We start from the raw sequence: 24,849 nt of genomic DNA, 5'->3' as shown, positions 1-24,849 counted from the left end.
ACCAATAGCCCAATGATACTTATGTGACTTACTTCAGTTTTGTGACTGGAATTGAACACTTGCTGAAATCAGGGCTGACATACTTGGTCTGGACAACTCTGTCTTCCAAGTTGTACCACACCACATTGAACTGTTTCAGAAGGTTATGCTGACCCTGAGTCGTCCACTGGACCTTAATGTCCCCAAAAGTTCGGTTGTCTCGATCCTCGTTGTGTGTGAAGAAGGAACTCAAGGAATGGAGGTAACCTTTGAAGAAAAACAGACAGGATGAAAACAAAGTGTCATGGCACAATACACACAGCATTTCAAGACTTCTGTGTAAAAACTGATGCTAAGTGATATGTATGTTTCACATCTGCCACCAGGGCAAAAAGTATAATTTTTTAAACTGTTTTTGGTGGAGTCATGCAGATGAAAGGCAGAATTCAAATTTCAATTTCAAATAATGTATGTTCATGACATAAAAAGAAAAATGCAAGCTTTCTCTAAAATAAAAAAATAGTTAAATCAAAAACAATACTTTGGAGAGATTTTATGTGCAACAGACACATGACTGATTTTTTTGAAAATTCTCACACAAAAGGCAACTTAATAAATTAATTAATCAACAGATATGAGGAACTATCAAAACTCCAGTTCATGATATTATATAGTTTTGGCTGTGAATATTCTAAAGAGTCAGACTAAAGACAGGTGAATAATTTAACATTCTGAGCTTACCATCTTGATTTTGTGGCAACACAACTTCAAGTGGCTCTGAGGGAGAGCTGTCTAGGTTGTCATCATCACTCAACAGGTACTCATAGTTCAAATCTTGAGGGTTGGTGTTCTTGTAAAATCCCTTATACTTCAAAACATAATTAAAAAATGCAAATTAATGGAAAGATAACACAAGTCCATGTATTAATGCAAGATGATATTAATGCAAAATGAACAGATAGTTCAAATCCGAGTAGATTAATAATGGACAACTTGAGGTTAATATAAGACGCCTTACAGACAACCTGAGAGTAAATACAGTAATTCTAATTATTACACTGTCCTCTGTAGCATAAACACAGACTGCATTATAATGAAGCATATAAATACAAATAAATAATATTATCATACAGGTTAGAGAATTATTGTTTTGTACTCTATGGAGATTCAAAGCCAGATCCACATGCAATCAGCACCCATCACCTTGCCTGCACTCACCAACCCCTATACCAACTCAACCATGCACACATCACCCAAAATATGATGCTACAAAATTGGTGGCATAGACATTCCACACAGCAGAGGCGCTTGCATGTCGACCTAGTAATTAATTTTCATCATAGTACAGTCATTTCAGATTCCTAAGACAGAAATCAAGGTATGTAAAATTACAGAGAATTAAAAATATATACCTTGATTTTTGTCATAGAATATCTTATAGTGAGGGAGTGCTTATGTGCCTGTTTTATTGTTTGGACAATAAACACTTCTACCTCCTCTTCACCTGATTATTATCTGACCTACAGTGAGTTCTTTACTGTTTAAAACAACTCCTGTTTGCAATACTGTTTAGCACAGTCTCTATACATTTTATTTAAATTTTTTACTTAATATAATAAACAATACAACTTCATGTATTGTAACTATATGGGGGAAGGGAAGGTGGTTTTTTATTAATATGATCTAAAAGGAGTGTGAGTGAAACCTACCATATACACTCACTTGAGTCCAAATGCAAACAGCATATACCCTGATCTACCTGTGTATAATGTACCAGGAAATGTTTAGTCTATGTTGTTTGCTCTACTGATTAGTCATTAGTCACTACAAACAGTTTAAACCCAGATCTACTGGATCATTATGTAATGGCAGATATGGGTCTGTGCAGTTTGAAGTTGGACTTATAAGCGAGAATATACAGTACATCTATACCAACTTATAAGCACTTGATATTTTAAACTGCTGAATAAATAAAACATCAGTTTCTTTATCACTTCTATATTTGCTAACAATGTACCAAACTTAATTTCAATATTTCCATGGAAACAAAGAACTTATTTACCTTTCGTTTTCTTTCCTTCTTTCCATCTTCAGTGCAGGTGAGAGCCACTAATACAACACTGTACTTTCTTCCAGGTTTACATTTAGTTAACTGACAAGTTTGTGAAGATGGTGCCAAGTAGCGATAAATCCTTCCATTAATATCCAGTCTATAACCTTCCAAATACCTGCGCAGATATTTTGGCTTTCCTTCATCATCCTTACCAACCACAGTCATGAGCAATGGTTTCTCCCAATACAAGTTGCAGGTATCTTGAGTGTATTGGGTAATAAGAAGAATGGGAGGTTCTGTAGGCGCTCTTGTTCTGGTTAACAATGGCTTCGACATTATATGAGCAGTCCTACGATATTTTTCATACTCTGAATCACTGCTATCCGACTGCAGTGACGTTTTTACACTGACAACTGCCTCTACAATAATTCTGTACTGATTTCCAGGCACAAGATCCTCAATTGTGTATGTGTCATCAGTTGGAAGGAGATTGATATAACTTGCAACAACCAAATCTTCACCATTTTTCTTCCTAAATTGACAGATATCAGACCATCGTACTACGAGATCTTTCAGCTTGTTTGTACCATACACAATGGGAGGTGTCCAACGAATTGTCAGAGAAGTTGTTAATGCTTTGCAAACTTTCAGACTTGCTGGTGGCTCAGTCCCAGAGGTTTTTATTGGTATTGAATTATTTGGTAGCCATGGTGAGGTATCAGAAGCTATCATAACATCTTTTGGCAATTCTCGTGTGAACTTGATTCTATTTGAATCAGGAAGTTTGTCAAAATATTCATCAGTAACTGCAGTAACTCTAACCATGTAATCTGTCTTCTCTTTCAATCCTTCTATTTTTGCCCGTGTTGCATCAGGCAGAACTGATAAAGACACATGATGAGGGTCATGTGAATTCAAAGCCACTGCATCAATACGAATGCCTGAAAAATTGAGCCCCAAAATTAAATCAACAGGTAACACTAATATACAACAGACAATCCTCATCACTAGTTAAGTAAATTACCTAACAAAAAATATGTTAGTTCTTTAAAACAAAAATGAAGGGCTTTATATGAATTCATTTATATGAATTCATTTTCACTGGTCAATTGTACCTGGAAAAGAAAATTTACACTTTTGGCGAATTATTACATTTAGCCAACCATAAGTGGTAAAAAAAAATATGTCAAATTCTAAATAAGAATTTTAAAACTTGGGTATTTTTACAACCTGGTTTGGAACTGATCATATTATTTGAAAAGACTGATGTGGTATTTTGTAAACACCACAAAACACAAACTTACAGTACCAGACTAAGTCTTCATCATGAAGACATTAATTACTCTGGTAGATTCAGGACCTTTTTCCACCATGCCAGAATGGAGAACTTCATCATACATCAATAAAATCTGCAGCTTTCTAACCATTTCAATAAATATTTCAAATAGCAACACAAAAGCTTTGTTCTCAAGCACTAATTGTTTCAAGACTTTTATCAAATCACATTAGATATGCATCAGGGTTGCTTTGTTACCCCCCGTTTGAAAACTGCTGCACCCATGGCTGAATGATGCTGTTTAGAATATGCAACAAATGACATAGTGACCAAGACTATATCAGGGTACCTTCGACTATATGGCTCTATTCAAGCAAGTGTTCTTGCACTGATCAAATACTATCATTTCAGTGCATAGTTATTACTAACCCAAAAGGACACCATAAAACATCACTTCAAATAATTTGCAAGAATACTGCAAATGGTACGTGGTCTCCCCTTTGCCTAATAATGACTGTGACATCTGAGCAAAGGACTTGACTATTGTATGACACGGTTTGAGTAAAGTTTTGTCAGAATAACTGTCAGTTACAAAGTGACATTCTGGATAAAGAAACTGGCCATTGACTTACATTATTCCTTGTTGGGACCTTGATCTGGAAGCAGGATGAATGAATGAATACGAGACATTGTCAAGTCAAGAGCTAAATAAAACTCACTTTGACGTGACCTTGACCTTGATGCAGTGAGCATGGTTAAGGTATGTAACACACTGCCTGGTTATGACATGTAGAGTTCACCAAAATATAAAATATCTTCAGTGCTGCAAAAATTATTCTCTGGACAAAAGTATAAAAATCAGATAAGTCGGGTTACTTTCTATTTTGCTGTGACCTTCTCCTTGGCAGGAGCTGACTGTGGTATGCAACACACCATTTACGCAAAAAATATCATTGGCTAATGTTTCATTAAAATTATTTAGTGGTTCAAAATGATACTTCAGACAAGGACAAAAATTACAGTATTACATTTTCCTTTCCCATGGTATTGACTTTAAGACAGGTGACATGGCTACTCACCACCTGGTAATGATAGATATTTGGGCAAAGTTTCATGAAATTCTCTCGAATCATTACAACATTTTTGGCTAGCCAAGCAAATGTTACAGACAGACAGAACCAACCATGGATAGACAGATGTCCCAATTTCAATGAGCAAATAATTTACTGTAAATTAATTACCTGAAATCACTTAATTAATGAAACCAAATGCCTAGTAAAATATGTTTCTTGAATAATACTTACCTGATCATATCAGGAGTTCTTCCATGAACTGGCAAATCCAGCTCTCCAAAGCAAGAAAGACATTAGCATGTTTTGCTTTATTTATATCTTCTGCTTACTGAGATGGTAGTCAGACAACAATGGCTTCCCTATAGAAATATGTATAGGTGCCAAATCTCATCATTAATCAGTTAATACAGCCTTTTGCAATTTTGTAGTAGCAGTAAGATCAATTATCCAGTGTTTATTAGCAAGACACCCGAACTTGTAAAAATCATACATGATATATATGTACACATATAATTGTAGAATGCCTCAGAAAAAATTGGTCAGTTGACCAAATGAGCTTCTTTTTTAAATTGTCATTATTACTATTATTATTATTTATTATAATTATTACTATTATTATTATTATTATTATTTTATTATTATTATTATTATTATTATTATTATTATTATTATTATGTAGCAGAAGTGAAGCTCATCCACAGATGTAACTGTAATGAAGGCATGAGAGAAAGTACCATACACTGTGATCAGATAAGTGCTATATAAAAAAAATCCCATTTAACTCAAAAAAAATTCTCCTTCAGACACGTTACCTAATCAATATTACTTTCAGACAAAATCAAGAATTTGAGTTCATCTCCATACCCCAAAGCTGGATTTTTTTCTGCAGAAACAACCTGAGAAAATCCCAGATATGATGGCACAGAACTGACTGACTTGGTACTCACCCTGACTTGACACAATATAACCTGCAATGTGTTGATGTGCATAAAAACACCAAACCATGCTAAACTTCCTTCCCTATGCCCTGTTGTTTCTTGCTCTGGGAAACTGGACCTTGCAAGAGGGTAAGTATTGGAAAATGGACCTTGGAAGAGGGTAAGTATTGGAAAATGGTTTATCAGAAGCATCTAAGTGTGGTCCTTACTGGCTCTCTGGTCCAAGCCAGGAAACAAAGGCAGTACTCTGGGTTACAGGGCCCAGATGAGGCTACCCTTCTTAGCAGCCGGTTTCCTGATTTGCCCTATATTGCCATGGAACAGAGGATTAGAAGAGAGAGGCAAGGATGTTATAGCTGCCTTGTGGTGACCCGAGTATCGTAGACATAAATAGGTTGCAGGATGACAGCAGCAGCTTGGAGCAGGAAAAGAATGCCAAGTTGCTCTGTTTAACACTCAAACCATGTGTAAAGCTGACTCCTAAGCACATATGGAGAAAATTTCATTGGTTGGATCTAAACTGAGCTCAATTGTTGAAGATGGCGATAGAGGCAAGATCAGGTGGGGAAGCAATATAGTTGTTCCATGTCTTAGAAGAGTTTTCTGTCCATGAAATACAGTATATACATGTCCCAGTTGATAACAGGATCTCAATGTGGAAAACTAGTGAATAAATCTTGTAAAAGATCAAAACAAAATTAGACAGGCAGGCCCACTGATGAAGGATCTAGTAGATGCCTTTCAAACCAATGCAAAATGTCAGTGATGTTATCTGAATGAGGAATTGCTTGAAGGAATGCTGGTCCTTTTGATGAAAATGTCAAAGAATGCAGGAATTCCAATGAAAAACATCAACACAGCAAGAGGAGGAAGACAAAACTATGAAGGCAAAAGATGGAAGAATTCTTCTTGAGGTACAGAATGCAGAGTCTTTTGAAGATGTCTTGGGGTCAAGTAGAGAAGGACGGGCTTGCTATTGTCCATCTTCAATGACATGTGGGATGAATCCTCTTGCAGTTGTGAAATAGGTTGTCAAAAAGATAAACTAAAGTTCATTCAAAATCATCATGAATGATATCTGCAAATGTTTCTCATTAAATTTTCATGCCTGCATCTCAAAATGTAACCACAGTTACCAAATTTGTTTTGTTCAAAAATGATTTAAACATAATTCATATCTGACATACAGCACAATACCATTCATTTGATACATGCTGAAAAAGACCAATCTATGTACATGTAATCCACCATGTTCATTCTGGAAGAGTCCATTTTTGATACTGCAAATAAATCAAATGGTGCCAGTTGCATTAGGGCCAAAAATAGCCAAACAGGAAAGCTTATCACTCCTGTTTCAGTATGCAATGACTGGCAAGTGTTATTCTGTCTGCTGATATAAATGGTTTTAAAATAGTTCATGCATGAAATGAATTAATTTTATGTACATTTATAGATGCTGATGTAAACATTCTCTGAGCACTGACACTAAGTGTCATCATTAGTTAATGTCTGGTAGCAAATGTCTTAGGAAGGTGAAATGCCATACCCAGTTCCAGTTATGCTGTGCATGAGTCATAATGAAGCTAGGACTGGGAATGTAATGGCCATATGCCAATCACCATTGATGTATCCAATCCAAACTGAATATTGTGAGAAGGCAGATCAACACACTTAGTGTCAGTTATTTTGTGCATGAGCCATAATAGAGCTGGGACTGGAAATCTAATGGCCCAAAAGATTTCAGCACTGACATCCCCAGTCCAGTACTGGATATTGTGGGAAGGCAGATTTCACCACACCCAGTGTCAGTTATGCTGTGTATGAGTCATAATGGAGCTGGGACTGGGAATCTAACAGCCCAATCCCAGTCAGCACTGACATCCCCAATCCAGTACTATTGTGGGAAGGCAGATCATCACACCCAATGTCAGTTATGCTGTGTACGAGTCATAATGGAGCGGGAACTGGAACTCTAATGGCCCAATCCCAGTCAGCACTGACATCCCCAATCCAGTACTGGATATTGTGGGAAGGCAGATTTCACCACACCCAGTGTCAGTTATGCTGTGTATGAATTGTGATGAGGCTGGAAATGGAACTGATGTGTTACAGAGCTGGTCAATGTAAGGTCCAGGGATCTGGCACTGGTTGTCTTGGTGAAGATTACCATAACCACTGGTAGCACCAGTTTGAAGCTGCAGTATGTTACTTTGCGATAGGTTTACATGGGACTACATTCTGCGGCAGTATCAGCCTGTGAATCTGCCACTGTTGGTATGATCAGTGGAAAGTTGCTGTGGTGATGCCCAAGTTTTTTTTTTTTGTGGGGGGGATGAAGATTGGGTAAAGATTGCAGGGGTTTCTTCATCCTTGAATGATTCTGACATTTTAAAACTCATCACCATGGTAACATCAAGGGAATGGCTGACTACACATAAATCCTTGTTGGAAAATTTTCTGCCTCTCTCTCCGGTCTGGGATTGTTTATTTACCTACATCATCATCCACCTTTCCTATGACCACAAATAGCAGATTTCACAAGTGTGGTCCAAATGCAATTCTGTAAATGCAATCCAGATGAGAGATTACCCAGTGACAGCTTAAACTTAGAGCAAATAAGGGAATGAATACACATGTAAAATCAGTAAAGCATCACACTAACATTAGAGTTAAGTGAACACTAAAAAACAAAATAAATGCATGAAAGAATGACTAAAATAACCATAACTCCAAGAATAAATGATAACTTAACTTAATCGGGTGTGATAAGGTCAAAAAATGGAATCTAAGTACTTAGTCCCAGAGAATAGAAAAATATTATTAAGGAAGAAATTAACAAATGCGATGCAAAGATAGAGTGAAATTAAATTAGAGATTAGGTGCAGCATACTTCCCCAATGAACAGAAGACTCAATGGGTCAACCCAATTTGAAAAAGAGCATGAAATTGTTAATTGATAAATTAGTGTGGTCACAGCATACGTAGAAGCAGTATCTGATGAATGATGGGATTTGGCACCAATCTCTCTATCTGAGGTGAAGCCACTCTTATCTGACATGTCTTGGTAAGCATCAGTGTCTTTTAGTGCTAAATAAAAGCCCAAAGATGTTGTTAACATCCTTAAGTTTTTATCATGATAGGTCTACATCTGCAAGGCAGTAGAAGGACTCCAAATGTATTATACGGTCTTTATTTAAAGAAGAAACTACCAAAAAAGGGTAATCTTCATAAGAAATGGCCTGACATAATAAAGAAGACCAAAAAATCTGCATAATGATGATCTTTCTGCATTGACCCATAAAAGTTGTGCAAATTTTAACTTTCTGACATGATCAGAACTCTTTAAAATCTGTGTGCTTTATTGACAACCAACCTATAATCTCAACTCCATGTTCCCTAGGTGGATCCCAGGCAAGAAGAATCCCAGAGCATGTAGAGGTCAGAACACCAAGATTTGAGGGAGGGTCTGGTGGCCTAGCTGTTTTGACAGTCAACTGCTCAGACTTTGCAGTCAGAATGAAGGCACTGACTGTCTCCTTACCATAATTTTCATCAGCACCTGAAAAACAAAATACAGCTTAAATCAAAAGGATAAATCTGACAAATACCTTGTCCATGCTTCCACGTATCCACACATTACAATCCATGAAAATGTATCCAATTCTTTCTTTTGCTAAACAGGTTTGATTCAATTTTTTGCTCAGTGGTTCTCTAGTCTTCATGTACAATATGCCAAATGAAAAATGCAATTTATATACTCTCAGTTTCACATGAAAAGCTCATTGGTGATGACAATTCCACTCCCCACTTTTTGTCCTCTCAATTTTGTCCCGAAATTAACATAAATCATTTTAATTGAATTTTCTGTCATTTTCAGTATTTTTAAAAAAGACAAATGAGATGCACTGATCCTTCAGGCCATTAATACAGTGTCTTGATTAAAAAATATTTCCATGAAACGATAATTTGATTAAGCATGTACTAAAAAATAACAATTGCATGCTCCATTACAACAGAGACCACAATTTTCTATAATGCAAACTGGGAATTGGAGAAAGATAAACATACTTTCATCGAAATCCTGATATTTCTCAGTTCTCCTGGCCTCTACTACAATAGTGTATGTTGTGGCTGGTCTGAGGTTGGTTATGAAAAGATGGTCATCTGCAAATAACAATAAAGATAACATTAGATAATTCAACCCCTAAAGACTGGTGATCATATAACTTTATTCTAGTTTTTGAAATAAAAGAGAATGGAAACACAGTCTAGCTGCCTTGATCTGCCATTTGTATATCGATCTCACAATCTCTTTACTCTGACAAAATACTTGGAAATTTTTTGGTTTTAATGACACATTTAGTACATTATTGGATATATCAAGGCATGGAAATGGCAGACAGGTGACTTATCCAAAGACACAATGAGGTAACCTGCCTGTGCTGGCCTGGGTGTGTACTGAATCCACAAGACCTGGACCACGAGTCCATTGATAAACCAAATGAGATAACGTGGCTCCTTGGTAGCCATTTAATTATATTATGTCTCATTAATGCATCAAATTCAATTTCTGACTCAAACAATGGGATTTGAGAATAATATATTCACTAATCTATTGCAACAGTCAAACAAGATATCATGCCATTCCACAAGTCAGGCTTTGTCTATACATGTATTGCCTTAGCAACTGAGGTCATATTAGTTTTTCAGTACTATTAAAGCTTTAGTTAGTTTTGCCCATCACCCCTGTCGGGGTATAGGCTGCCCACAAAAGATCGCCAGAGGCTTCTGTCCTGTGCCATCCCTTCAAGCTGACTCCATGTGTGACCCATTTTAGTGATGTCCACCTCAAGGTCACATCACCAGGTGTTTCTTGGTCGTCCCCTTCTATGCTCGCCTTGAGGTTTCCATTTTAATGCCTGTCTGGTAATGTTGGTTGGCGGCTTACGTAAGGTGTGTCCTATCCAACCCCACCTTCTCTTCTTGATCTTGGCCTCTACTGGAAGCTGGGAGGTTCTCTGCCACAGGTTGGTGTTGCTGATGGTGTCTGGTCAGCAGATCTGGAGAATTCTTCTTAGGCAGCTGTTGATGATGGTCTTAACTCTCTTTACAGTCGACTTGGTGGTTCTCCAGGTCTCTGCTCCATACAGTAGGACTGACTTCACGTTGGAGTTGAACAATCTGATCTTGGTAGTTAAGAAAATTTCTTTGGAGCTCCAGATGTTCTTGAGCTGTATGAAAGCTGCTCTCGCCTTTCCGATCCTTGCCTTGACATCTGCATCTGTGCCACCCTGCTGGTTGATAATGCTGCCCAGGTATGTGAAAGACTCCACCTCTTCCAGGGGACTTCCCTGCAGTGCGACTGGGTTGTTACTGGCATAACTGATCTTAAGGATCTTGGTCCTGTCTTTGTGGATGTTGTGGATATTAAAGCTTTAAGCTTCCATAAACAATGGAGGTAATGTGCCAAGGTTTCATATGAGACAAAGAAAGGAATATCAATTATCAGATGACTGGATATTGTCAATAATATTCTCTTCATCATTTTTCTTTTATTTTTCTATTTTTCTGCTCAACTCTTTATTCAAATAACACACCTATGGTATATAGTTTCATTTTATCTGTTTGTTGATTCTCAATCTATCTCTCTCTCCATACATACATACATACATACATACATACATACATACATACATACATACATACATACATACATACATACATACATACATACATACATACATACATACATACATACATACATACATACATACATACATACATACATACATACATACATACATACATACATACATACATACATACATACATACATACATACATACATACATATATATATATATATATAAAAATATATATATATGTAGAAATTAGTTTCAATACTGTTTAAGCCGATTTCGGGTTATAGAGGTCCATGCCATAAAGTCATCTCAGGATGACTTTAGTTATTGCAAATTTTATAGATTTAATAAGTTATTAAGTTGAAGAAAAACAACAATAAATAAAGCCTTAACAACCACATGGTGACATTTCAGAATTACTATATATGATCCTTGGGGCGACTTCTCCAGGCACAGTGGAGTGACTTCTCCGACCACCATGGGGCAACTTCTTCTAACACCTGGGATGAGTTCTCCCAGGGCGAGTTCTCCATAATTCATTATCAACAATGCCAGTGTGTATACAGTGTCTCAAATGATGTCACACCCACTATTTTTACAGGGGGAGGGAAGCGCATTGTTTTATTCAAGACAGATCAGGAGAGATGATCGGTTTTTCATAAATTTCTTTGTAACAAGTAAGAATAAAAGGTACAAATTTTCAGAAAATGAACCTTATACATTAAGCAAATTATACATATAGTTTGTGCGAATTTCAGTTTTGCATGTTGGTCCCCTTTAAGGATATTTTATGTACATACATACATACATACATACAGACAGACAGATGTACAGACAGACAGGCATACACATATGCCTAGAAATGAACTATGCTGAAGAGTAAAATACTCCATGCCTATAAAAATATATATTTCCAACAAAGTCACGTTTATGCTTTGAAACAGTGCAAAATAGCTAATTGAGCTATGATGTATGAATGTATAATAAATAATCAAAGGTGGTAGTTGATTGGTTTTCAAAGGCGATTTCAACACATTACTGGTTTTACCATGCCAAGGATATGGGAACAAAGTGTCTTTACCAAGGGCTGTAGGACACATCAAAATTTCTTCTATCACTCCTGCTAAAGGTGTCTGACATGAAAAATTAATCAACCAGAAAAATGTTTTGGTTCATAAACAGAATTTATTAAGTAGGAAGAAAAATGTTGAACTCTTGTGCACCAAGGTGCTCCATTTCAAACTTCATTTAGCAGCACTGTGTCCGCTATCTGATGAAATCAGCATGGCTTTGGTCATACACTGGTTAATACAATAATGTCACCATAATCATGGTCACCAAACAAGACTAATGGCCAAGGTGAAATAAGTTCCTGGTCATAGCAATGCCAAAACATCATTCTGCAATAAACTTATTGATGCATCCTCACCTGTTGTGTAGTCACTATTGATATCCTCATTAGGTTGGTCCCCAGGCCACCAGGTCACCTGGTACCCCTCTGGACGCACAAAGTGGGCCTTGGGGTCATCATCTAGAAAATAAATAATATAGACATGGCTTACCTATAATTTTAAAAATGCAAGTAAGTAGTAATATTATGATTTTTACAATGAGGAATGATTCCACTTTTTTTCATCAAATATGCAGGTACAAAATAAAAAATATCAAGCTGCTTTCAACTACAGTAACTCTGGGTTTAAAGTTATCCTCCACATCACGAAATATAAACCCATTTCTGATTTTCGCATTCAGTCTGATCATACAAATTCTACAACAGTGAACCAATCACCAGTATTCATTGTGCCCACTGGACCAAGTGGTATTGCATTTGACCAAGTCCCTTGTACCAACTGGTCAAATGTGATGTAAAACATACTGTTGAACAGGTGAATGCAATACAGCAAATATCTCCTCAGAAAAAATGTAATACAGCAAATACAATCTCATCTGAATGTAATGCAGCAAACACCATTCTGGGTCAAAATGCAATACAGCAAAGACCATCTCAGCAGCTGAATGCAATGCAGTTAATACAATCTTAGTTGAAATGCTATACAGCAAATACCATCTCAGTTAAAATGCTATACAGCAAATACCATCTCAGTTAAAATGCTATACAGCAAATACCATCTCAGTTAAAATGCTATACAGCAAATACCATCTCAGTTAAAATGCTATACAGCAAATACCATCTCAGTTAAAATGCTATACAGCAAATACCATCTCAGTTAAAATGCTATACAGCAAATACCATCTCAGTTGAATGCAATAAAGCAAATACCATCTCAGATAAATGCAATACAGCAAATACCATCTCAAATGAATGCAATCCTGCAAATAAAATCTCAGTTGAAATGCAATAAGACAATCATCTCAGCTGAATGCAATAAAGCAAATACCATCTCAGATAAATCCAATATTGGAAATACTATCTCAAATGAATGCAAAACTGCAAATACCAATTCACATGAATGCAATATTGTAAATACCATCTTGGTTGAAAAACAATTCAGCAAATACCAACTCCTCTGAATGTAATGTAGTAATTACCATTCTGGGTTGAAATGCAACACAGCAAAGACCATTTTAATTGAAAGCAATATGGTACATACCATCTCACCAGAATGCAATACAGCAAACACCATCGCTGTTGAAATTCAATACAGCAAATATATGTCAGCTGAATATTGAATATGATATCCATGTAGATGTCAAGTAACTATTTTGATTGAATTAAAAATTTCTTATTGGTTTAGCATTTAGCTGACCACTCAGCAGACTTTTCCTCATACTGTAGAAGTTAATAACTATATTTTTGGACTCAAATTTCTCAGCAGTATAACTGACCAAATAGTATTCTGTAGCCTATTTTGATAAAGGAGCATCAAAACTTTTATTACACTGCCAAGATTGTTTTTCATGCATATTAAAACAGTAATCAACCAATTCTTTGTTTCAAACTTCTGTGTTGAGAGCTGTGACCCCATAAAATTTTTCTGCCTAGGTGAAATTAAAAGTAATCTGGATGATTCAATTTTAATTTCTGTGATGGTTTTTCTAAGTTAAAAAATTTGTTGAACAGCTCAGTGTATATATTTATGTAAAACTAACAAAGATTACTTTGGGCATTTTATTTTCATCAGTACTATGACCCTGTATTCCTATGATTAACTGTATTAATAACTACATGAAAAGATTAATTTATCAAGAAAATTAACTTTCCGTCAATTGCTTTCCTACGTCTACCATACCCTGTTGCTTTGTTAAGTCGATCATTTATTCTGATTCAATGGAAATCAGCCTTGTTTCATTCAACTTCAAATTTAACCCACACTGACAGCCTTTCAACATTAATAATCCATCCAAATAACTGGCCAAATTCATTATACAAATATCAGCATAGCCTATTATAAAATATCGATCAAGTCAACAGTACAAGATAATTATCAAATCTACTGAGGATTGATAAAATGGCTGCATTTAAAATACTAAATTATTGATCCTTTTCTAAATTATGAAAATTTGCAATTATTTTGAGAGATACTGGTACTGTATCATCCCTTTGTTACAAACTGAGATTTTTTTAATTACCTTTTCCATTCTGAGCTACCCTTTTCATCTGTACATAAAACATAACATAGTAATGAGCTTTCCAACTTGTTGAATGAGAAAATTTAGCTAGTAAAAACCATGATATACTGTAGCGAGTTTTTAAGCCATTATGACATTACTCTCCCTGCCCAGTAGTGACACATAAGATTCCATTTTCCCCCCCAATTTTTCAACCAAAGTTTCAATACTGTATTAGAGAATTTGTGGACAATAATGTTTGTGAATTAGGGCACAGGCCTTCTGTTTGAGGAATCAAGGACAATAATGTTTGTGAATTAGGGCACAGGCCTTCTGTTTGAAGAATCAAGGACATTACCGGTAATGGTGTTTTTACTGCTGCAACTGTCTGTTTTAACAACTCCATTAATGTGTCACGGGTAATTGTAAATCTGTAACAGCAATTTACATCCTCAAAATTCACAAATACAACATTTGCTCACTGCAAGACCCTTTATTCTAATACTGTTCCTGTTAAAAGGCAAGAATGGTAATATATCTCATCTTTTTAAGACGTAAAACTTAATCACATACTTCATTATAAGTGGTCTCACTATAAAGTAGTATTCTATTTGGCTCCCACAGAAGCATTATAATGAGGTAATACTGTATCATGTACTTATGTATAAAATGGTCTCCCTATCAGGCAGTATACTCAATGGCTATCATTGACACAATTACAAATGAATGAGTGCTGTGTTCTTTACTTCAGAATAAGCGGTATTACTAAAATTGAAATGAATTTCTGCCAATACATTTTCCATCAAACTTGGTTAAAGCATTGTTTGTACAAAGCCTTCTTGCCAGGATGCATTGGTCAAATTTTGTCAATTCTGTTCAGTTTTTGAGTTGTTTAAATGTTTATATATTTATAGTAAAAGTGGCCATATCTGATGGTAAATCAGCACTATTTTTTTTTAATTACAAAATTTCAAAGACCTTCCATTTCAGGATATTGTCAAATTTTGGTAAAATTCTGTTCAGTGGTTTGTAAAAAGCTGTTTAAAGGTTTTTCTGTTCGTATGGGCACGTATCCATGTTTGATAACAGATCATTATAATTTGTTCAAACCAAAAGACCTTCAAGCCAGGATATGCTTTCTGTTGTTGTCGTTGTTGTTGTAGGGTTTAATGCCATTTTCCAGCACATGATAGGCTATACATGGCAGCCAGTATAAATGGTGCAGGAAGAACCAGGCAAAAGCCCGGGAAGAACCATCGACAGATGAGAAGCTACTGGCAAGTTTTCTCATGTACCCACATTGGCCAAACCCGAGACTCGAAACCCACTCAGACAGAGGTGAGATGGCAGTAATCCGTAATGGTGAGTGCTTTCGACCACTCGGCCGCTCAGGGACCCCTTTCTTTTGTTATTATTCTTGTTGTTATGGGCTTAATGTAATTTACTGCACATGATGGGTTATATATGTTGGCCAGTATAACTGGTGGGAGAAACTAAAAACACTCCAGGGAAACCCCAGAAAGAAACTATCAACCCATGGGAAGCTGTTGGCAAACTTTCTCACCTACTCACATTGGCCGACCAAGAGACTTGAACACAGGTGGACAAAGGTGAGATAGTAGTGAATGGTAAAAGTGAATGCTTTAGACCCCTTGGCAACCAATGGCCCCCAATATTGTTTCTGTCAAACTTGGTTGAATTCTGGACAGAGGTATTGAGAAGAAGCCAATTAAAGTTTTGCTACCTTTTAGAAATAGCAGTTATATTTAAAAGCAGATGATTGTAATTTAAATAAAATTAAAAATCCTCCAGGCAAAACTGCTTTCTGTCAATATTAGTTGAATTCTGCACAGCAGTTCTTGAGATGTTGGAGGGAGGTGTTGTTTTTATTTCTCGATGGTGAGATAGAATCATTCCTATAAACTTTAAAAGCCTTCATGCTAGGATATGTCTATTTATATTCTATTATTGGTTTTTCAAGATGAAGCTACTTCAAAGTTTTTATATTTTTAGCAATTGTTAATATAAAGTGGACTGACATCATTTGTCAAAAAACTGAAACGTCTTTAATACAGGATGCTTTCTGTCAAATTTGGTCAAATTCTGTCTCGTAATATTTGAAAAGTCATTGAAAGGTTCTTCTTTTTTTAGTAACAATGGCTATAATTCATGGCTGATTGTCATCATTTGTATAAGTTCTTGATGAGGAAGGCACAATACTGGTAGCTCAGTTGGCAGAGCATTGGACTTGTAATCCAGGTTACAGGTTTGATACCCATCAAGGCCAGTCTGGGTCTGCTGCCTCACTGTGTCCTCAGGAAGACACCTAGCTCCCATTTCCTCAGCATGATATAGCCAATAATGTAAAAGTGCCATTTACAATTAAAACAAATATACATTGCTGGAATACATAAAATTCATTGTATTATTTTGCATTAACCAATCATCAAGGCAGTGGGTGATGATTTTATGATGAGTCAACTATCCATCCAGGTAGCTACAGACTTCTACAACCATATTCATCTGACATTTTAGTATTGTCTGTTGGAGGATGAGCCTACTTGCACGACACGATTCATCTGACTGGGTTCTTACAAGCATGTAACCAATTATAGTAACAAGGCTACTTTTCCAAACTGAAAATGCCAACTGTCCCTACATGACAGCTAAATACTGCTTAAACTACATATACTGAAAAATGGATAAGCTTTGATTTCTTTCTTTACAGTCTGTATCATCAAATCCATTTTCATTGATAACAGTCTGAATCAAAATGTATTTACAGTACAGACAATGTGAAATACAGAAATGGATTTTCTTATCAACTCTTATGATGACAGATAATTCCACTGAATAAGAACCTATATTTCTAAATGATTTATTATACCTAAGTACAGTCTAGTCTCTTGACAGTTACACCTTTTCATTTCATTTGGCGCTTTATGGAACATCAACACAGGTGGGTTATTTAGTGCAAGGCAATATGACACACCACTGTAGCTGACCCAGGTGGTTCGACAGTAGGATTCGAACCTGAACACTTTCGGTGGTGAGTCTGTCATGGTAACCACTAAGTTAACACCAGTGATTTGTCAAGTGTTTCAGAAAAAGAAAATGATTAAATTAAAGATAAAACATAATTGTAATTATTATTAGAGCTGAAGTGGTCACTGTAAATACTATAAATATTATACAGCATATGTCCCAGGTCATTATTTTCTAAGTTTTAGCTATTTTATTAAAACTTTAGTTTATTACAGGACATGTTTTCTTTTGTTTTAATTATCAGTCAAGCTCTTTTACTTCCAAGAGACTCTTTTTCCAATGGTATCAAACTCAAAGAATGTGTGCATTTTCTGTGGCACTAGCTGGAATCATAAGGTTACACAATACTTCAACTGTAGAGTTTGGTTAATGATGCATACTTATTTTATCAGCTAGCCCAACAGACAGACCTTTTACAAAGCCCTAAAGCAGACATCGGCGGTTGACACCTGATCAAATGCATATGCATTTTAGTAAAAGGTGACAATGAAGAATATACAAGGATTTCAATTACCATGGCACACCTTGATTGTTTAGTAGTGTACGACAAAGGACAGTCTCGTAATAAAGCTAAAACAAAGCACACATGGACAATTAAGTCTGGCATACACTGTTTTGTGGCTTTTGAATCCTTAAAAAAAATGAAATATACAAAAGAAAAAATTGTTTCTATGTACCCTTTTAAAGGTTGTGTTGACAATAGCAAACTTGTATGACCAAGGTTCTGAAGAAAAACAAAGTGTACACAAAATGTGTGCAGTACTCATGAATAAATTTTTAGTTACATGTTCAACTGCAAAATGATGAGCACTGTACTAAGCTGACAGAAAAATTATATGGCACTCTGACCAGGTGAGATAAAAATCAGATTTTAATCCCAAAACATACCCTTTTTTGTTTAATTCTTGTACCTTGTTTGGGCTCACATGCATGAGACAGTTAATCAGTACATACAGTACTTAACAAGAGACCTAAGAGTGTCTGAAATTATTCACCTGTCTGACAGCTAAACATCACCAAATGGGAAAGCTGCTGGCCAAGAAATCTGGGTCAGCAGGATGCTCACTCTAGTGATTTCTTCCAGTGCTTCTGATTGCATGTGTCATGAAAACAAATATTTGTTCTATTGTTTTGTTTAAATCTTGATTCATATTTCATGGCATATCAACATCAGTTCTCCAATAAATGAACAGTTTTTATCCTAGGATGTTTAATCTCAAAGTTGGTCAAATCCTGTTGAACAGGAGTTTTTTTTTTATATAGAAAAGTTGTTTTTCTGTTTTAATTAATGTGGCTATATTAGATGGCATATTGGCATAATTTGTAATTTGCCATAGTGATCTTTGTCAAATTTAGGTCATACTCTATTCAATGCTTTTTTTTGTTGAATGGTGGTTATATTTTATGGCCAAGAATTGTAAAAAAATGGAATGCCCTTCATGCCAAGATGCATTCTGTAAAATTTTGTCAAATTCTCTTGAGCAGTTTATTATGCCATTTTCAAGATTTCCTGTTTTTAGGAATGGTAATCATATTTGATGATGAACCAGCATCATATGTGCAAATCTGAAATCCCATTGTGCCATGTTACTATCAAATCTGGTTTAAGGTTGGATTAGACATTACTAAAGAAGTTGGGTGGCATTAGACAGGTCAGTTTTGTATCAGTATACAACATTAATATCTAAGCATGTGTCATCTCCCAATGCAAAATGCTAAAATCTAAACAACCAAAATATCAAACAAAGTTCAATAATGGATGGAAACATGAATTTAAGTTATTGGAATCAGGTTCAAAGGAACTTCTCAAATGAGACCCAGAAAGCACCAATCTTGAAAAGTTCTGGCACATCGGCAGCAACCTAAGTAAACCTACAGGCAGGAAACATTTAAACTTCATGATGGATTTGCTGAGTTGTGTTAACATCGCTACATTCCAATTCAGATACAGAAAGGACACTGTCCATTCTCAGTCAAACTCGTCTGACTCCTAAGAAAGCCTGGAATCAGTAACAATACACCATCTCTAAGCGTTAAGATCAACAATATTGAAGATGACCACCAGTATAATCCAGACAATGATCTCCTATGAGATGCTAAAAATACATGCGGTACATACATATTTTAATATTTAAAAAATGGAAATTTGTTCGATAGTTGTAACAAAAAAATTAATTTCCATGATAAAAATTGGGCCAATGAAAATCACTCCTCTTTTGAATCTTAACTCCTTACCAAATTTTGCAAATATCCTGAGCTGTCATAAGCTGACTTCTCTGCTCTATTAAATGTATGGGACAGGTGAGCTAAAATCATTCCAATTAAGGTTTGATTTAGTTTGGTGCTTTATGGCATAGCAATACGTCGATGTTATATTTTGCCAAGGTGGACTGCTCCTGTGACCTAAGTTGTTACAGCAACAGCATTACAAGCAAGAGGTCACAGGTTCAAACAGTGGCTGAGTCATACCAAATACTTATAAAAAAGGCATGAGCAGCTGCCTCACTTAGCACTCAGCATTAAGAGGTTAGTGTTAGGACTGGTTGGCCTGGTGTCAGAATAATGTGACTGTGTGAGGCATGAAGCTACATGTCTGTGGCATGATACCCCAGTACTTTATATCGCTATAAACTGCCAAACTGCCACACACTCTTGCAAAGGTAACTGGAGTAAAATGACTTGCCCATGGACACACCATGATAGCTGACCAGGGTTGATCCAATGGTAGGACTCAAATCTGCATCCTTTCTGGTCATGAATTGAGAATTCAGAGTGATTTTGAATACATGTCAAACTAAAATATTAAAATAGTTGCTTCTAGCTGGCTTTTATCTTGAAAGAACAGACCCTACCATTAACAGAATATAATGGCAGATTGGCACAAAAACCTGGGAAAAATCCCATAAAGAAAACCCTCTAACTGAAAATAAATAAACAGCACAAGAAGAAAAAATTTAAATCTGTATAAAAAACATGCAAATCAAAAACATGACTTCTGTCAATATTTGAAAATGAAAGTCTCCCAGGACCAAAAATTAGAGATCCTGGAAACAGGGTCTCTTAGTTGTTATTGTTGTTGTTGTAGGGTTTAACGCCATTTTTCAGCACACAATAGGCTATACCTGGCGGCCAGTATTAATGGTGGAGGAAGAACCTGGGAAAACCCCAGAAAGAACCACTGACCCACGAGAAGCTACTGGCAAGCTTTCTCACATACCCACATTAGTGGAATCCGAGACTTGTCTCTTAGTACAGATAGTTCTGAAAGGCAAATAAAATCCTTTACATAAAAGGTCAATATTTTTCCATACAAATCTCAATCTTTTAAAAGTCTAAGACCATCATTACTAGGAGCATACCATGCAGGAGAGTCAATTGAGGGGAGAGCATGCAGAGAAAATATTGGATTCATCATTTATAACACACATCTGACATTTATTAAATTCAGATGGCAGATGATGAATATTATAGCAATTTGAATTTTGTACATTATATAAAGTGAAAATTACTTAGATATGTCTAAGTAACAGTAAGTGAATAATCCTGCCCACGAGTGGATTGGTTGTTGGTTGGTCAGTTTCTAATGGAGCTCTTTTTGGGGCCAAACCATTCTGGTGTTTTATGGTACAGCAACACAAGTATTTAGTGCCATGGCATAATGCCTTGCTCAAGGACAACAGCTGACCCATGTTTATCCAATAGTAGGATTCAAACCTGAAGCCTTCAGCATGCTAACCTGTGAGGTACCATGGCTACTGCTTCCATTGGTTTACTCGTGCAGGGGTCCAAGGAAACAGAAGCTAAGTGCCTTTCCTATGGATGTACCAAGGCAACTGACCTGAGCTTTGCTAGGCTGGTCTTGAACCAGCATCCTTTGGATTACTTGTCCAATGCTCTACCAGCTGAGCTGCCATGATCGGAATAGGTGTAAAAGTCATAGTATTTTCATGTAATAATTCCAATCAAGCTTAACTTCAGATTTGTTAGCAATCAAATGGAATCCAGTGTAAACAATGCTGACTGGGACTTGTTGGTAGATATTGATATGAGGATAAAATGCCCTTTCAAAAAGATATATATGACATAATCTGATGGATATATACAAATTTGTGAAAACTGACAATATTAAAAATCAAAAATTGTTGTGCTGAGAAACCATGAGGGCAGTTTAATTAAATTATTGCATGTAATGTTGTTGGTCACCCTAAAATGTTACTATATCCTTTGTATTTCATTTTGAAATGGGTAGTGCAAACTTAAATCTTTCACAATCTGGAAAATATCACCATGTGTACTCGCATGTAAGACGAGTCCAACTGCAAACTGCACAGACCCAGATCTGCTGTTGCATAATGCACCAGAAGATCTGGATCCATGCAGTTTGTTTGGAGCAATCCTTGGAAAAAATAATATAGACCCTGATCAGCAGGTACGTTATGGTAATGTAGATCAGGATCTTTGTTATAAGCAGATACAGCTGATATATTAAACCACCCATAATCTGTAAGGCAGTTCAACTTCACTAGATTTGCATATCATCTTGATTTACTGTTATTTCTTAAAAGTACCTCATCTCAAACAAGAGTGGTATGAAAATTATATATCACAAGTAATTTATCAAAAGCTTAATCCACAGCCACAAGAGCCTGACAGAAAATCTATACACTATCTATTTAGAGTGACATCAAGACTCTTAAATCAGATACTGGCTTAATAAGCTCTCACAAATGAAAGTTCCCTAATCCCACAATTAACTTATCTCACCTGGAATATCCACTGTATAGCCATCCGACAATAATTACAACAACAGATAAACACCATCAATACTCACCTAAAAATCTAGTGCAACTGTAAACTGCATGGACCCAGATCTGTTGTCACATAATGTGCTCACAAATCTGGGTGCATTATGCGATGACAGATCAAGTTCTATATTGTTCAGTGTTAAATTTGACTTATAAGAGAATATATATAGTAGTTACAGCACCCTCACTATAAGGCACTTCGTTATAACACATTCAGTTATAAGTCAAGTATAGAAATGGATCGCATTTCAGAATTACAGGTTACTGCATTTGTATGGGAAAATATGAACGAGTTTTGGGATGGAATACTGCATGACCTTGGGAGTGCAATATATCTTTCCAACAAAACTAATTTATATTTTCCCATACAAATGCAGTAACCTTTTAATTATAAGCTCATTTTTTTATTCTACCTAAGGTTTAATTATACAAACAAAATACACTACAAGAAACAACGTAAATGAATGAATGCCGTATTCCAAACTAAATACACAAGTGCAGATTTGTCATTATACAATAACATCATTATTAATGCACACATAACTCCACCCAGATAAATTTGAACTTAGTCACACGCTCGACATAACTTTCGAAAGAAAATGTTGTTTCTAGTTAAAATTGAAATTTGCAGTCATATTGTGAATGAATGCACATTGCAACAACTTTTCCACTTGATCTGGAATGAATATATTTTGGTATTTAGTTTCTATTCGACTAAAGTTTGCGATTTTGGACTGGATTCATCTGTGCAAATTATACATGAAATACATCAGATTGAAGCAGCGCGGAAGAAGTGTGTTTACATCGGCAAATGTGTTTCTGTTTCTGTCACTGAATGTTTGAAATCATAATGTGGGAAAGATATGAAGTCTTTCAACTGCAATTATGAAAAAGACGCACTGGAATTTAATGTTTTTTTCAATTTGAGTGCAGTAAGGAGGATGCAATTGCACTTATCATCAAAATTACAGCACAATTTTGAAATGTGTAATCCAGATTGAAAACCTATGACATGGCTCATGTAATTCAGATTTGCAGAATTAAGAAAATATATTTTGAGGAAATTCAGGATGTAAAACTGTAAGTATATTTTATTTTGCCATTCTTATCACCAGCTAAAGAAGAGAGTATATGGCTTGTCACTTGTATGTTATTTGTAAGGACCTTATCTTGCGTATGTTATATATTGTAGCTAGCTAAATCCATAACACTGTATTAACACAGAATGTGCCAAAACAGCTGGTATGTGGCAGTCCACAAAACATGTTTTAGTTCACTCAGAAACAAATTTAAAGAACCACAACATAAAGAGTCTCTTACACAAGTGTACATGATCTGTGTACAAATCAAAAGTGCTGGCATCTGCATCCATTGTTTGTTTACAATAGAAAGTAGTTCCTTTATGCACGTGACTGCTATATGTGTATTGTCACGCGAGTTCAGTATAGGGTAATACTGAACGATTCTGACAATGTAAAGTTAACAGGGAAAAAAATGAGCATATAATAAGTAGTAGTAAAATGATGTGTATCATGTTCAGTAAAACCAACCTTATTAAGCAACCACCTGTCTAAAATCAACCATTGATGGTACCAGCAACAACATTTTTGAAGAAATTAACCTGTATTAAGTACTCACCTGACTTCTCTAGCCAATTCTTCTGTTCAAAACAGGTTTGGCTATACTTAATCATAAGGTGGTCTTGCAATAAGATAACATTCTATTTGGTTCTCATTTCAAGTACTGTGATGAGGAAGTGTTCTATGTATGAAGTTCAAATGCTCTTTCGTGCAACAATCTTAGTGTCACCATATTGTAATCAAAATCAGAAATCCTCAATTTAAAATTATCAGGATAAAAGCAGGCTGGTGGCTAACAAACCCTGAGACAATTTCTGCCTTGTTTCCTCAAAAATGATCCTTGCAAAAATAAATTCAGCTATAATTTTCTTTCCTTAGTTACAAAAGAAATGGATCAATATTTATAGGTTACTCCATATAAACCATGCCCAGAGCATTAAATGAAAATGTTAAAATGTCTCTTCCACTCAGTTCTATTTGGCCCTCATTTACTGAAAAATCCACTAAATGCATTTGCACTGACAGTCCACAAATACAAAGGAATTGCAAGATGCACCAAAACAATGTTGAGAGTAGTCACCCTGCACTGCATGTACTGTGTTACCATCTTTACTTGCTTATAAGTAGAGTCAAAATGCAAACAACAAAGATCCTGAAGTGCCATAGCATAATCCTCCTGCATATCAGGGTCTATATTGTTTGTTCTACTGATTACTCCAAACAAACTGCACAGGCCTGATCTGCTGGCACATTACATGACAGCCAATCTAAGTCTGTGCAGTTTGCAGTTGGACTCAACTTATAAGCGAGAATATATGGTGCACTTGTAAATTAGAAAGCCTACAAAATTACAGGCACTGAGAGTACTGGAGTAAAATGTCTTGCTTT

General features: G+C 35.9%; 1 protein-coding gene across 1 annotated transcript in view; it reads right to left on the bottom strand.

The window, feature by feature from the left end:
• Nucleotides 1-24,849, bottom strand: part of LOC149787886 (uncharacterized) — a 227,682-nt gene that overhangs the window by 31,096 nt on the left and 171,737 nt on the right. Inside the window, exons 42-47 of the mRNA XM_089974127.1 lie at nucleotides 12,391-12,492; nucleotides 9,388-9,483; nucleotides 8,693-8,878; nucleotides 2,042-2,973; nucleotides 721-847; nucleotides 33-246 (exon numbers count right to left, since the gene is read on the bottom strand). Of these exons, the coding sequence (XP_089830253.1) occupies nucleotides 33-246; nucleotides 721-847; nucleotides 2,042-2,973; nucleotides 8,693-8,878; nucleotides 9,388-9,483; nucleotides 12,391-12,492 (1,657 nt within the window). The remainder of the gene's footprint in view (nucleotides 1-32; nucleotides 247-720; nucleotides 848-2,041; nucleotides 2,974-8,692; nucleotides 8,879-9,387; nucleotides 9,484-12,390; nucleotides 12,493-24,849) is intronic.

The sequence above is a fragment of the Sinohyriopsis cumingii genome, chromosome 11, assembly GCF_028554795.1.
Source record: "Sinohyriopsis cumingii isolate HCF-2022 chromosome 11, ASM2855479v2, whole genome shotgun sequence".
In the NCBI taxonomy this organism is placed as follows: domain Eukaryota; kingdom Metazoa; phylum Mollusca; class Bivalvia; order Unionida; family Unionidae; genus Sinohyriopsis; species Sinohyriopsis cumingii.
This window is presented reverse-complemented; position numbering and strand designations above follow the sequence as displayed.